Source organism: Centroberyx affinis, unplaced genomic scaffold, assembly GCF_046629955.1.
Source record: "Centroberyx affinis isolate AG114_WGS23_722 - 3 ecotype Tasmania unplaced genomic scaffold, CSIRO-AGI_Caff_v1 ptg000343l_1, whole genome shotgun sequence".
NCBI lineage: Eukaryota > Metazoa > Chordata > Actinopteri > Beryciformes > Berycidae > Centroberyx > Centroberyx affinis.
In genome coordinates this window covers 159868-175773 of record NW_027279017.1, presented here as the reverse complement: position 1 = coordinate 175773, position 15906 = coordinate 159868, and the positions used below count along the sequence as shown (strand labels likewise).

At 40.6% G+C, this 15906-nt stretch overlaps 1 protein-coding gene and 1 non-coding gene across 2 annotated transcripts; both read left to right on the top strand.

The window, feature by feature from the left end:
* The first annotated feature begins 204 nt into the window (after positions 1–204).
* Positions 205–9418, top strand: LOC139641100 (sorting nexin-4-like). The gene is made up of 14 exons (XM_071515345.1): positions 205–333; positions 1132–1256; positions 1520–1658; positions 2770–2919; positions 3064–3111; positions 3215–3270; positions 3630–3702; positions 4192–4253; positions 4583–4648; positions 4901–4990; positions 7497–7596; positions 8196–8341; positions 8553–8667; positions 8998–9418. The coding sequence occupies exons 1-14, from the start codon at positions 205–207 to the stop codon at positions 9043–9045; spliced, it is 1347 nt and encodes a 448-aa protein (XP_071371446.1). The 3' UTR covers positions 9046–9418.
* Positions 9419–14370: 4952 nt separating this feature from the next.
* On the top strand, positions 14371–14443 carry trnar-ucg (transfer RNA arginine (anticodon UCG)). The gene has a single exon. It is a non-coding gene; the product is annotated as a tRNA-Arg (tRNA).
* Positions 14444–15906: the final 1463 nt, after the last annotated feature.

Genomic DNA, 15906 nt, shown 5'->3' with positions numbered 1-15906 from the left:
CTGACGTGATCCGTTTTTCTCAGTCGGCAGCTCGTATTTACGGTAAATCTGGAAAAATTGGGCAGTATTTTTTTTTTTTTTTGACTGTAGAGTGATTCATCTTCTCTTTCAACAATCTTTGACCTCACATCACTCAAGCCAGCCAACGAGTTGAGAGAGAGAGTGAGAGAGTCGAGCCGGAGCGGATGATGTGCGGCTATGCGCATGCGTCCTGGCTCATCAACAACATCAGGAGAGGAGAAGAGGATGGCGGAGGATGGAAAAGAAGAGTCAGTGGCGACCGGCGACTCAAACCAACCAGCCGCCGACTTGACGAACAAGAACAACAGCACGGTAACGGAGCGGTTCCTATTCCCGTTTTTATATTAATTAGCTGTTACCATAGCAATGAAGTCAACTGGCTGTCGTCCGTTAGTAAAATCCCTCACTAACCAGCCGTAGTGTGTGTGACATTTGATAGCTTACATTGGCCTTTGCACCGGACAACATCGAGAAATAACGTATAGACCAAAATGTATTTCACACGAAGGCACAATCCAGGTGATAGGCGTCGCCATTACTCGCAACACGGAGGATGTTATCGTCACTACGTGGCACAGATACTGATATTAACCATAATGTAGATTTAATGCTACCTTTAGGACACTAGGGGGCGTGCATGACCCACCCATTACACCTCTATGCAGAAGTTACACAAGTGCATACAAGGCAAACCAATGTGAAAGATATTTGGGTTTTATTCCAAAGCACTGTCCATTTTTTTTTTGGGGGGGGGGGGACTGCTTTCTAAATTTCACCAGCCAGTATCTCATAAATGCAGATGATTATATTCTCAAAAACATACCTGTTTTGCAAGTAAAGGTAAGAAAGTGACTCCTAACCTTTAATAGTAATAATAATATAAGAATAGGCTTAACTTTGATACCAGGCATCATTTTGTTAAGGCAGTAGAGCCTTAGAGTAGGTGGTGTCAGTGAGTATATCTCATTATCAACTTGACAAGAGCTAAACTATGCTGTGAATGAGTGGATGGGTGGGAACAGTAACCCCAAAGGCTTTTCTTTTCTGTCTTTGTTTTTTTTGTTTTTTTTTTAAATAAAATGTTTATCAGTCATTTGTAATGTGTTTCAGATGGTGGAAGACGGCTCCACTCTCCTGCGCAGGATGGAGATCAGTGTCGCCGAGGCGGAGAAACGAAGTGGTAAAAACTCGGTGAACATGCAGGAGACGTTCACCGTGTACCTCATTGAAACACGGTGAGGCTATAACATGACCCTTCGAATCCCGGCCTTGAAAAGTATCATTTATGTAAAGGGAAAACACTGTATTGTAGGTTGTTTAGAGGTGAGATGCTTTTGGATGTTTTTGAGCCCCTTAGTTTTGTATTGTTACCAGTACAATGTGTATTTTTCCTCTCTTCCTTATGTGTTTTATCTCTGTGTTTTATCACTTCACTCCTGTGTCTTGTCACAAATAATTGAACTAAACAAAACCCGTCCTCTTGGCTGTGTTCCCAAAGGGCGATGGATGCGATCGCTGAGGGTCGTAACCCGGCCCCGGACTCTCTATGGAGGAGATACAGCGAATTTGAGCTTCTGCGAAACTACTTACTAGTCACCTATCCGTTCATCGTCGTGCCCCCTCTGCCTGAGAAGAGGGTGAGTTCACTTTCCAAAATTAACCCCATCCAGCCCTGCTCCACTTCATTCGGGAATTCTCAAATCTAACATGACTGGATAGGTGTAAGTAGGGTGGGAAATTACCATCATCCTCCAGCCAAATTTTGCTAAATTTCCCATTCATTTTCCCCATAGACATTTCAGAAAATCCATGCTATAAAGAGTTTTAAGCTTCAAACCAAACCAACCGGCTACCAGCGGAATCATGAGCTTATTCAGAATAAAATATATACAGTATATGAAAAACAAAAACAAGGCAACATAACATATTTAAAGAGGGAATACAGCTGTGTGAGTGATGTCATCGATTCCCTTTCCCCTCATTTTCAACGGTGATACAAAATAATATAATAATAGAATAGTGATTACTGATTTGTAGTAATTTTCGCCCCAGCACACACTTTTATCCTTTTCTCTTGTCAGCTTTGGAGCAGGTAATGTTTCTATGGTAACAGCGACTTCTCCATTTGGTGGGAATCCACCTGCTAAAGCTTGTGGGTAGTGTAGTATTTCACAAAGAACTCGGGTGTTTTTTTTAACAACAAAGTTGAAATCAGATGGACTGATGGCTTCTACAGGAACATACTGTATATTGTCGGTTCACAATCTGACAGCTCATGGTAAATCTACCTTACACTGTTTAAAGTTAGGACTATTAATCTAATTTAATAGGAATGAATAAATAAATGGGAAATTTACTTCCAGAACTCAAAGTTTCATCTCTACTTGGAGGCCCCATTGCAGTCTGCAAATCATATTTTGACAAACATTAGCAGCCTGTGAATTTTGGAAACCACCAGCCACTATGTCAGGTTGATAAAAATGTAAGATACATTTTTTCTCAGATTTAATCATGGTTTGATGTTGCTGTTGGTTTCAGTGATGGTAGGTAGTGTATTGCAGGAATAGGTGAAAATAGTTGAATTCCAACAAAGTTTCAATAAAACAAACAGCCAATAAATCAAAGTATCAAAGAAAATCCCATCAGAACGATCACAACCAAAGTGAAGAAATGGCACAATCCGGATCCAGTTAGAGACGGTGTCTCTAACTGGATCCGGGGAGTTAAAGTGTTTTTTCTTGTGTGCAGGCGGAGTTTGTGTGGCACAAGCTGTCGGCAGACAACATGGACCCGGACTTTGTGGAGCGGCGCAGGGTCGGGCTGGAGAACTTCCTGCTCCGCGTGGCGTCGCATCCCATCCTCTCCAACGACAAGATCCTCTACCACTTCCTCACTGAGGTTTGTGTCACAGAAAATAGTCAGCACCCTTTGTATTTGGTTATAGTCTGTACCTGTCGGTGTGGCGTCACGACTGTATTTCTTTAAAGAGGTTAACAAGAGATTAATGATTGATTTAATTATATTCCCTACTGTGTTTGGCAGGAACATGGCTGGAAAGAAGTGGTGTTTGAGACAGGATTTCAGGCCAAGGTACATTTAAGCAAGATCTTTCTGTTCTCATTAATTTTCAAATGACTGACAGTGACATAAATGTTCCCCGCAAAATTTGACTGAATACCCCTTTTAATCACAGGCAGATTCCAGGCTGAGAGCTCTGAGTGCCACTTTCAGGGTGAGGAATCCAGACAAGTAAGTCATTTTTCCCCTATAAACACTGTTAGAGAGGCTGAACTGTATTGTTGTCAGCATTTACCATTTATGTCAGAATAAATTTGGCCTGGTCATTAATGGTTACATATTAAAATTTCAGCCCCTAATAGGCTGTCACACATATGAGATTGGAGTGAAAATCCTACTGAATGCGGTGACTGGATTATCTAACTAAGATGTAATAAGACATTTTTTTAACTGCTTCTTAATCAACATCTATCTATCTATCTATCTATCTATCTATCTATCTGTCTATCTGTCTATCTGTCTATCCATCTATCTATCTATCTATCTATCTATCTATCTATCTATCTATCTGCCTTTATTTTCTCACTCAGACGCTTCATGGAGATGAAACACCACAGCGATGAACTGCAGTCTCACACCTCTCAGCTGCTCCGAGCGCGAGCAGTAAGTCTCTCACACACACACACACACACACACACGCATGCATACAAACACATACACACACACACACACACATGCACACCTGCTTTCATACATGTTTACTCTCTGTCTTTGAACAACATCTGTAACAAATCAAATCTACTTTTTTTTTTTTATTTACCTGTCAGTGAGGCCGTTCACACACCATAATACAATATAATCTTTATAATATCTACTGCTTCTAGCAATAGATTGTTTAATCTCATGATTCCAGTATGTTGTTAGGATTTTTGTTGCTCTGTTTATCTTTTCAAAAGTGACAAATTTTACGCTTTTTATTTATTATTTTAAGGCCAAATTGCCTATCATCCAGCTATGTAGCTGCTGTATACACAAACACACCGGGGTTGATTTGAAGACATGCTTGAACCGACCCTTGAAATGCACCTTGGTGTTCTACCTGTGTAAACTTAGGATTTTAAATTGTTGTTCTTTTTGTGTGACTTTGCCTAGAGGGTTGCAGACAGACTCTATGGTGTTTACAAGGTCCATGGGAACTATGGAAGAGTCTTCAGGTATGACACCAAACATACAATGCGCATGACAAAAAAAGAACCTAGTGGTTAGCAACCAAGAGAATATTTTTCCATTTGTTTCTATGTCGTATGATTGATAAAATATTCCTGAAAATATGACATTAGGTTCTTTGTTATTGTATACAGTAGCTGTGACTCCAGTGGGTTAAGAGAATTAAAATAGGAAAGCGTCTTAAGAACGGTTACCTTCTGCAACCTGTCCAATACATGCAATCCTCATGATGAAGAAATGTTATTACAACAAATGCACATGCATACGACTAATTTACAAGTGTGTGTGTGTGTGCATCCATCCATGTTCATTGCAGTGAGTGGAGTGCCATAGAGAGAGAGATGGGAGATGGACTGCAGAGTGCCGGCCATCATATGGATGCGTGAGTATTTTGCTTGCTGACTTCCTTCCAAATCCATTGTATCTCTTTTTTATTTCAGTTTTGGCCATTATCCAATTGGCCATGAACAATGGGTAGTTTGAGCCAAGCAGTCTGATTGCTCAAAGATGTATTTCAGCCATGCTTATAATTCCCCTAATGCACAAGTTGCAGTGCTTTATTGGTTGCTATGTCAAATGTCAGGGTAACCAAGGAGCTAGTTAGTGATCTTTCTTGTTCCTCACATACATGTAGGTACGCTGCTTCGATAGATGATATCTTGGAAGAAGAGGAACATTACGCAGACCAGCTGAAAGAATATCTTTTCTATGCTGAGGCCCTTAGGTAAGCTATTTGACCAGCAGCTTGTAAGTATTTAATGGAAATGAGTGCATAAGTGTATTGTGAGGATTATATGATACACCGGGATGCTGGTTCAAATCTTCAGTCTTTTCATGTTCAGAAATGTTAACAATTATAAACTGATGAATGCTCAAAGATGCACTGAGATGAATCTTCCTTGGCTATAGCTCAGTGAGATAGATAGGGGCTTGTCTAAGGAAAGGTTGCAGGTTTGTGTCCCAGCCGTTTCACTCTTCAAGTGTTTCTATGTTATTGTTGTCAGTTGTGTGAACACTTGTAGAAATAGCACCATGACCGGAAGCTCATCCAAACTCAGAAAAAGCTCAGCAGGATGAGCAGAGGGTTTAATTGTCTCTACCTGACAGTCTGAGTGTTGGTTCAATCCCTCATGTGGGAGAAATTGTCTTACTGAAACCAGTCTGCAAAGTCTTTAACATGACCCTGGCTGGTTACAACATGAACAACACTGACACAGATACTATTTGTAATTGACAGTACGTACGTGGAGAGACAAATGCTAAATGTAAGACATTATATGTAAATCAATCAACCAACAATACGCAGACAAACATACTATATAAATGAGCCTCAACATTGGCTCTGCTTACAGAGTAAAGTTTGAGAATTTTTATTTTAGCCCTATAGGCAGGCGGCAGGCTATATATGATTATATACTATGTTTAGTGATACGATGCAATGGCAAGACACTTCCAACATTTGGTAAAATTTCAGCTAGGGCGGGGCTTCCTTCTTCATAAGCACCTCTTTACAGCTCTCTGGCAGGTCGGGGATTACTATTCCTCTATGTAGCAGCCAATAATGTAATAACTACCGTTAATGTAATAACTGCCAATAACGTAATCATTTTTCCGTTCTGAATGTAATAAAAGTCGATAATGTAATAACTGGGCAATAATGCAATACATTTTCTGAACCAATAATGTAATAACTTTTTGCACATAACGTAATAAGTTATTACATTATTGGCTGGTTATTACATTATTAGCTGGGTTTAAAAAAAAAAATCATGAAAATGTAATAACTGGAGCCGATAATGTAATAATATACTTATATCACTTTATTTAAGTTTTATTTATTGGCTATAAAGTGTCACACTTACCCTAACCCAAACAGCAGAATTCTGATTGTGATGTCATCAGTGCAGCTGAGACAGGCTCTGATTGGTAGAGCCATCTCTAGTGGCTGGGATGGCTGATCCTCCAAAAAAATTCCAAAGCACACTTCTTTGCTGAAAAAGTTAAAAAGCCTTTATTGTATGGGCTACGCCAACGCATTTCAACTATACAGTCTTCATCAGGGCATATAGAGCCAAGTAGAAGGGCTTGCTTACATAGAGCTACCTAGTGATAACAAAATTGGCACCAGGTGAGCCACAGCTCAATCAGCAGCAGAAAAGTGGGTGGATATTCACTGACACTCATCTGTTAAAAAGTATAAAGCAAATAGAGTTGTAGTTCACAAAAAACATCTCACAACCGTTATTCAAAATATCTGAAAAATCCTTAGGAAAAATTCCATCTAAACTGGAGAAAATTCTTTATAATACACTCTAAACTTTCAAAATTTGAATAGGCGCCTAACCAAAACACAATGTTTATTACAGATTTATTACTAGAAAAACTTGACACACAGTGCTGTGCTGCATCTCAAATTAATCTTCAACCCTGGTCCTTCAGAGCTTGTGTCGAAGACTTAGTTCTCACCAACCGATGAATGTACCACAAACAAATAAATCATAATCATCATAATTCCTAGTGTGTGTGTGTGTGGTGTGTGTGTGTGTGTGTATGTGTGTGTGTGTGTGTGTGTGTGTGTGGTCAGGTTTTTGAGCAGCTATTTGAAAGAGGCAACAGTAAGGATAAGTGTCATGGAAGTGTGACACTTTATAGCCAATAAATAAAACTTAAATAAAGTGATATAAGTATATTATTACATTATCGGCTCCAGTTATTAAATTTTCATGATTTTTTTTAGTTAACCCAGCTAATAATGTGATAACCAGCCAATAATGTAATAACTTATTACATTATGCACAAAAAGTTATTACGTTATTGGTTCAGAAAATGTATTACATTATTGGCCAGTTATTACATTATCGACTTTAATTACATTAAGAACGGAAAAAATATTACGTTATTGGCAGTTATTACATTAATGGGTCCACTGGCCACAGTGGCTAGTAGTCACAAAACCCATTGGCCACTTTCATTGTTTTACCAGCCAACTACTGTATATATTTTGAAACAACTGGAGCCTGCAAATTATCGTCACTTAACCTGCAAAAATTGCTGTTCAAGTGGACAAATTTATCAACAAATCCATCAATATTACTCGTATTCTGTCAACAAGAATGTGGACTGGTGAAGTTAAGAATGACAAAGGCTTGGTTTTCCATTCCTAGTAGTTTCCCAGCTTCCTCTGGAGAGTATCTGCATGTTGTGTTGTACACTCTGCTGTGCCTCGGCAGGGCCGTGTGCAGGAAACATGAGCTGACCCAGTTTGAGCTGGAGATGGCCTCCCAGGACCTCATCTCCAAGAAGCAGCAACGCGAGGAGCTGGCTACAGGGGTACAGTGTGATATGCATGGTGCATCATCTCATACACCGTACTTGACGTATTCCTTTACTGCACTTTTAAGAAAAGATGGCGGGGTGTTGTGTTTTCTCAGGGACTCAGGCTGAATATATAACTTTTATTTCACCCCTAAGGTCTTTGAGGAAGACTCTAGACCTGGTAAACATTCACCATCAGAAATAGCCTACAAGAGTTTAACTTTGTCATTTGACCTGAGTCAGAGAAAGGGGAAAAATAATCAATTTTAACAGCTGAAACAGTGACAGCTGGCCTGAAATTAGTAAAGATTGTCCCTTGAGAAAATGCCTTGGGCCTTATGTCCATTGAATGGCTCTTTGTTGAGCAGATGCCTGTGGGAAGCTCCTGTTTGAAGCCTGAGACTCTTGTTAAAAGTGAAAATATTTTAAACGTCGAGCACGTGGCACTCTGAGCGCTAAAAGCACTCTAAGCTGTCATTGCTGTCAGGAATGTGTTAGGATGCATCCTGTCCTTTGAAAATAACAAGTGAAAGAAACCAGTGCTCTGGAAAGGAGTTCTTGTGGTGGAGCCGCAGCCTAAATCCTTCTCCTTCTCGTCTGGTGTCGGCCCTCAGATTGTGCGGACGTTCTCCTTCAAAGGGATGACCAACAAGCTTTTTGGCCAGGAGGCTCCTGAGCAGAGGGAGGCCCGACTGAAGCTGCTGGAGGAGATGATAGCAGAGGGGGAGGAGACCGTCAAGGAGAAAACAGCCGAGTGCGAGTGAGTCCTAAACTCTGACAGATACTCTGAGCGCTTCACTTAGAAACAAACAACACAGATACACCACATGTTTTTGACTTAAAGTGGTATTCCGCAAGATTTTGTATGCTATCTGCCTGTGCTCATGCAAAGAAAATAGCAAATGTTGGCCTATACTTTACTATACGTTTTTCAGCCTGTCTGCTGTGTTTGTGGGTGTGTGTTGTTGCAGAGAGCATGTTGAAGGGGCGTGGGTGGACATGCAGCGCTTTAAGGAGCAGAAAGACAAAGATCTGCGGGAGGCCCTCATCAACTATGCCGTCATGCAAATCAGCATGTGCAAGAAGGTAAGTCACCAATCAGAGGGTTAAGCTGATTAAAAAAAGCTCAAAAATAGCTCTGTCAATTATATCAAAGTTCAATAAGTGGTGTTTTTTAACCCACTCCCACGCCAAAACACTACACATTGTGAAGTTTGTAATTTAATATTTTAAAAACTTAAAGGATCCAGTCTGTTAAAGCTTACCTAGGATCCACTATAAAGTACTATATCATGCTTTCATTTTGTGCTGTCAATTGTTTCATAAGAGAAAGTGTCACCGTTTTCAAATGATGAATATCTCATTTTGGAATGAAACTCTATTAATATAGTATTTTTTCTCTCTCTCTTCCTGCAGGGAATACAAATGTGGAGCAATGCCAAAGAATGTTTCCTCAAGATGTAAAGTTTGAGCCATTTTCAGGGGAGTTTCTTCTCTCTCTCTCTTCTCCCTCGGAGAAAGAACTGCCACTACTTGTGGTTTGCAGTAGTGAACAGTGCAACGTTGATCTTTTTTTTTTTTTATGAATTGTACCACCCTATGTGGAAATGACAAAGTTATTGTCAAATAGGATGTGAATAATTGTGCAGTTGCATTTGTAAAAGCTACCAAGCCAAAAAGCCCCAGTAGTCACGGTGGTACAAAACGTCTTTAAGGATTACACTTTAGGGGTCAAGCTGCACCACCCAGATGGGAAAATACAGTGACAGCAGCACAACGTGGTCCTGGGAGTGAAGAAGAGAACTGACTAGATTTACATGCAGCCTGGAGTTAGTGCCAATAACAGCCGGGTCCTCTCAGGCTGCATTTCATTTGCCCAAAATATGATGTTTAATCACTTAACCTACTTACTTAAAATTGAACTTCATGTTAAGCATTTAGCTGAAACTTAAAGACACTTGAACAGAGGACACACTGCCTGGTGTTGGGATCAAACCTGTGATTTTTTCTTAGTTATGGGATGGTCTTGCAGAACTTTTACTCTTTAGGCTGCATGTGAATGTAGTCATTTCTGACATCATGAGGGACAAATGGCAGCTGAGAGAAGCAGCACAAGACAGAACTGAACTACCAATACCTGGCAATAAGGAAGTTGCTAATTGACAGATATATTTTATATGGTGTACTTAAAGTCCCACTGAAACGGAAGTTAGAGCGTCTTTAGCTTCTGTACTGTGACGTATTTCCCAGTGAAACCGAATATTTGAGCGGTGTACAGTTACAAGAGGGATTTAAATCAAATCCTTCGCATTTGATTGGACCACTAAACAATGGGTGGGGCTTAGAGTTTAGCGCGATACAGAGCTACAGAGAGAAACGGAGCTACAGAGGACTGTTGGCTCCACACACACCTCCCTTACCTGTTGTTAGATCAGGAGGAGGACGAGGGAGAGATGAATGAATTAGACCTCAGCGACATTGTTTTGGAAATGAAAACAAAGTTTTTGCCCACTGATATCCAAACACACATCTCTTCCTATCTCTCTCCATATTGCTCTGTCAGCTACGACCCAGAAACGGTGAAGTGCGGTTTTATATGAGCGGTGTGGCTAGCTAGAGGTTGAAGAATGATTGATGGGTGGATGTCATGATATTATTGGTTGAAATTGGTTGGTTCATGCTTACGTAAGCACACGGCATATTTTGTTTTACAGGAAGAAAACATGATTGGATTTTGATATAAGAATACAAAGAAATAGATTTTTTGTATTTTTTTTTGGCATATGTTGTTAAATAGGTGCACAATATGACCGGGGATGTGATCTAAAAGGGTTAAAAATGCATTTTTCATTTCATCTCGACTGTAATAATTTCATGATGAGAGTGAAGGTTCATTACGTTCATTGCATTGATGCACAGTAATGCTCATTAATTCATTTTGCACACAATGCACATAATTATAATCTATGAGTCTAGGATGAATTAATGGCAAAATTAATAAATTGTTGATATAAAGATTGCTTAAATTTTAATCTGCATTGATAAGACTGAAAATATTTGTCCATTTGTGTTATGTCTACTTGTAATTATTTTAATAACAATTAATTCCTGTTTTGAAGGCTTTCCAGCAATAAGCTTTTTGAGTTTATTTATATAGACTTTTTTTGTCCATGTCCTTTCATAACTCATATTTTGATGCTCAGTTTAGATACAGCTCATATTTGTTCTGTTTATGATTTTAATAAAAATGTGTCACACCACTAACTGTATTTCCAGTGTTCGCTCTGAGTACACACACACACACACCATTAATTAAGAGCTTGCTGCCTTTTTTTTTTTTCCCATCACAATCAAATTCTGCAACTGGAAAGATTTAAAGACAGGAAAAACATTGTAAACTATATACATTCTTGTGAAAAAATGACAACCCTAAAACTAATTGTAACAATTTGTGCAAAAAATGGTTTCTGGATCTAATCAAAGGAATGAAGGTTTGTTTTTTCAGACACTAAAAAGCACCATGTAATAATTAAATGCAATTTATTTAAACTGCACAAAGTACAACACACACAAACACTGTGGTGTCTCTCTGTGCCACTGCCACCTAACCGCCAGCAGAGGGAGACAGAGAGCAGCGCAGAGCCGGCGTCAGTTGGGATGGAAGTTGATAATGATGCGTCCGCTGCCAGCTGACTGTAACCTGGAGGAAACACAGCTGACGCCAATCAGCCATCAGACTTTCTCTGGATATTCTCTGGATGGTGTTTTGTTTTCCTTGCCCTCTTTTCAGCAGGGAGGACGACCTCTTCATCCATTTTGCAGCCTTCTTGGTCTGAGCCGCTTGTTTTGGTCGTGCTGCGTCACCCTGGCCCTTTCCTTGGATGAAGAGGCGCTCTCTTCCTCCTCTCTCCCTCTCTTCCTGGAAGTCCTCTCACTTGCAGATGGAGCAAAGTGAGAGATCTTCTCAGGGTCTGGCTCAGTGTTTGGCTCAGTCTGTCCCATCACTGCCTTCTGGCTCAGCATGCGGTAGAAGGAGCTGCACTCTCCGTTCGCCTCCCAGCTGGCCATTAGGAGTTTCTGGAGGTCGCAGATGGTGAGGAAGCGATCATCACAAAGGCCGCACGGGTAGCAGTCCTCACAGAGTTTCTTGCTGATGGCCAGCACACTCCTGATGCGGATGTGCTCCTTGCCAGGCTGCTGGAGTTTCATCTGGAGACTCTCAGTGCTGACAGCTGATGAGGGCCCAGCTGGAGAAACACAGCAGAGGGTTAGAATAACTCCTTATTATATTCAGCTTAGGGTTACTTGACATCTGACAACATACAACATTACAACATTATCTGATGATATAGTTAGGTATCTCAGTCTATAACACAGTGCTCTCTAGCATCCAACCATGGAAGCTCCAATTGCACCACATCTGTCCTTTAAAAACACGTCAGTTCAAGGCCTGGAGCCAGAGGGTCCAACCAGAGAGCCAAAACAAAAAAGTGGACCTAACTTTGATCAGCTGTTGTAAATATCTTTTGATAATGATATCATCACATAAATATACAAATAACGAGAAACTTACATTACTAAATAGATCTCAAGATCTTTTACATGATTTCATTTAATTTTCACCCAAAATACCAGTTTGGTTCCGAGCCCTCAAACTGTACTTAGCTAGTAGCCTAACTGTTTCTTTTCAACAGAAGAGTGCACAGTAGGAGAGACACAGGAGAAGTGGGGAAACATCCAGAAACCAGAGGTGGGTGTCTTAGCAAGTTAATGTTTCTTAAAGCAAGAGGAACTTAGGCCAAGGCTGTGACCAGTACACCAGTTCCCTACCTTGAATAAAAGGCAGCAAATAGTTCTCCTCGTCTTTGGGAACATTAGCGCTTCCTCTTCCCGATCCAGAGGAAGGGCCAGAGGTTTCCACAGGACCAGTCCACAGTCTGGATGGCTCAGATGCACCAGGATAGTTAGGCTGTGAATATTTTGGCTCATCACTAACATCAAGCTCGATGTGGGGCTCCTGCTCTCCCCCCAAACCAAAGGATACTGCCTCCCACAGGCGCTGCTTGATCTTGTGACCCAGCTGCAGGCTGTATGGGCGAGGCCGGCCAGAGGAGTACTACAGCAGGGGATCAACGGCCGAGTGGTAAAGCTGCTGGTACTGCGCCGTGGATCAGCAGGGGCTCTTCTCTGGTCTGTGAGCCACCATTCAGGCACATCGCCCGGTCTGGGGAGAAGGACAGGCTGCCAGTCTGGCAGGACGGCAGCGTTACAGAAGAACCTATCCTCCAGGGTCTCCTTGAGAGCCCGCAGGTTCTCCTCCTGCTTGTCCTCCTCCTGCTTGTCCTCCCTCCTCCTTTCGCCTTAATAGATGGAGGGAGAGAAGGAAGGGACAGGTCAGCAGTGGCACAGTGAGTAGTAAGTAAGTGCTGTGATACGCTGGTTCTCAACCTTCTGACTGGCAACCCCTTAAAACAAAGTGATGCCTATACACAGAAAAATACAGGTGCAAACTGGAATGGAGTGATGCCATAGAAGAACCATTTGTGGTTCCACAAAGAACCTTTCAAGAACCTTTTAAAAAATCCCAAATAATAATTTGGTTGAAAAAAATAATTTGGTTAAAAAAAAGTTCTTAATTCTTAGTTATTGGATGGAGGGTGATGGCATTAATGTGGAAAATGACCAAATCCCTCCATAGTATATTGTGCAATTGCAAATGAATCTTTACAAGGGCAGATAAACAAAAATACAATGTAGGTGCAAGGAGGGCAGAAATGGTTCTTTAAAGAACCTTGGTCTGAAAGGTTCTTTGTGGAACCAGAAATGGTTCTTCTATGGCAGCACTCCGGAGAACCCTTTTCGGTTCCAGTTCGCACCTTTATTTTCTGTGTGTACAGAGTTTTGCTGGGAAGCTCCGGGACTGTCATATGGATGAATTTTCATTTTTGGGTGAACTATTCCTTTAACTGTTTGATTTCACATAAAGGACCAAATAAAAATTGAATCCATAAAGTATCTGAATCGAAACATAGGAAACAAAGGCTTTCAATCAGTTTCTTGTGGTTTTCAAAGCAAGAGAAAACACTTAAAACACTTGGAGGCAAACTATTTGTATATGTAAATTTCAAGATTTGTGTTCAAACATAAAACACTGAGACTGAAGGTTTGACTCCCTTGGTGGTTGGCTTTCCAATTTGGCAGTTCCACACTTTTCCATGTAAGCAGCAGCCAAGTGCTTAAATCAAATTAATCAAATTAAAATTTTACCTCTGAAAAACAGCATATTACATCATATTTACACATTATATGCACATTTAAGCATCAGTCTCATCAAAGGGAGTTTGGAAGCACGAGCACATAGTCCATGGCAAGCCCACAGTTTTTGGATTTGGGATTTGAACACATCAGAAACTGCTCCACTGGAGAATGTGTGCTGCCTCTCGCATACAAAGTGAGCGCTGTGCCATTTGAGTGAAATCCCCTGACGAGCAGTGCAGTCGCAATTCAGACAACAGTAGCTGCAGCAAGAGGAGACCTTCATCTGTGCTTGGTCACACACTCTCAGTTTCAATCTGGATTTTTATTATGCTTGGAAATTGAGACAAGACAGGCTGGCTGGTTGGCTCAGATGCTCAGATCATGGTGCTCATAACGCCAAGGTTGTGGGTTCGACCCCCGTTCTGGCCAGCTGAAACTGGATCTGTGCCTGTATTTATTAAGGAAAACATTCTTAACAAAAACCTTTTTCTAGTGGCAAAAAAATAAAAAGTTATGTTCCTCCACCAGTGAAACCACGTGGCCTAATGGATAAGGCGTCTGACTTCGGATCAGAAGACTGAGGGTTCGAGTCCCTTCGTGGTTGGCTTTCTAATTTAGCAGTTCCAGATGTTTCCATAAAAGCAGCAAGTATTACAACCATGATTGGGGTTTACTGGAAACTGAAATTCATCGTGAAACTAGGATACTGTCGTCGGCCGACAGCAAGGGTATATCCCCGAAATTCCCCAATCCTCGAAGGCCCCATTAAATCAAATGTAATAAAAAGCCATTCAATAATCACTGAGTAATAAACAATAATGAGACTCCAGGGTTAATCTTCCCAATTATATTGTTATGTCCCAACTATTTTTATTTCGCCAAATAATAACATTTTTCTTTCTGGGCTAATTTTCATAATAATAAAGCTTGCATGCCGTAACTATTTTTATATCACAAATTAATAAAGTTAACCAGTTGATTATATTATTATTACTCCTAAACACTCCAAAATGGATATAATCCTCTAGGGATTGTCTCCCCAATAATAAAGGGTATGTACCTTAACTCGTTTTTTAACACTGAATAATAAATTAACTATTTTATTAATAATTATCATCAAAAGTTCAAACTTCATACAAATCTCCCCAATGGCCTGAACAATTCTCTTGACACATTTCAGTTAAGCAATATTACACGAGAGACACTTCAGTGATTCGGTCAGGACCGAGGCGCTTCGTGCCAATAATGACGGTAAAGCACACCCTCTCGTGTAATATTGCGATTATACAACAGTTACCAACAAAATAAAAGATATAATCAAAATGTATTCATATTCTGGGGCAATTCGCTCTCAAAATAAAAAACGTTTTGCTAGTGTTATCTCCGTTTCCCTGGAAATACATGGGGTCTGACTAATAACTGGAAAACAATCAGTCACGTCAGTAGACTCCTATGTAATGGAACCTAGTTTACTACTCCAGCAAGTAGGCGGAGCCTTAGTAACGACCTAGCAACAGAGACGATTTCTAGTCCCTGTTGAGTCAGCCAGCCAACTTGAGCTAATGCTTTCTAGAGATCGCAGGATTTCCCAAACTGAATAAATACCATACATTTAAACACAAAACTGCCTTGCTAGCTCAGTCTTGTTGTAACTAAGATATCTGCTGAAAAAAATAATTTTTCCATGGACAGATTTAGCTACTATGTCCGCGAACTTCACATGTATTTTTAAGCTAGTAGCGCCGGGTCACCGACTCACCGGCACAGCTGATGGAGGATGCAGAGCGTCTGGTAACATCAAGGCTGAACAGAGTTAGCGTTATATTTAAATATATTGTATGATAATATGGCGGAGTAATATTTAGTGATGAGCACGGCTAGGTGTGCTGTCATGCTGATTTGATCACGTTCTAAATGTCTAGTTGACCAATCAGATTGCTTGGTCGGAACTACCTGTTGTATAATTAATTAATCAGTGACGCTTACGGACCGCATCACTGTCGTGCCAATAATGACGGTAAAGCACACCCTCTCGTGTAATATTGCTTAGGTCAAAGTGTGTGGGAA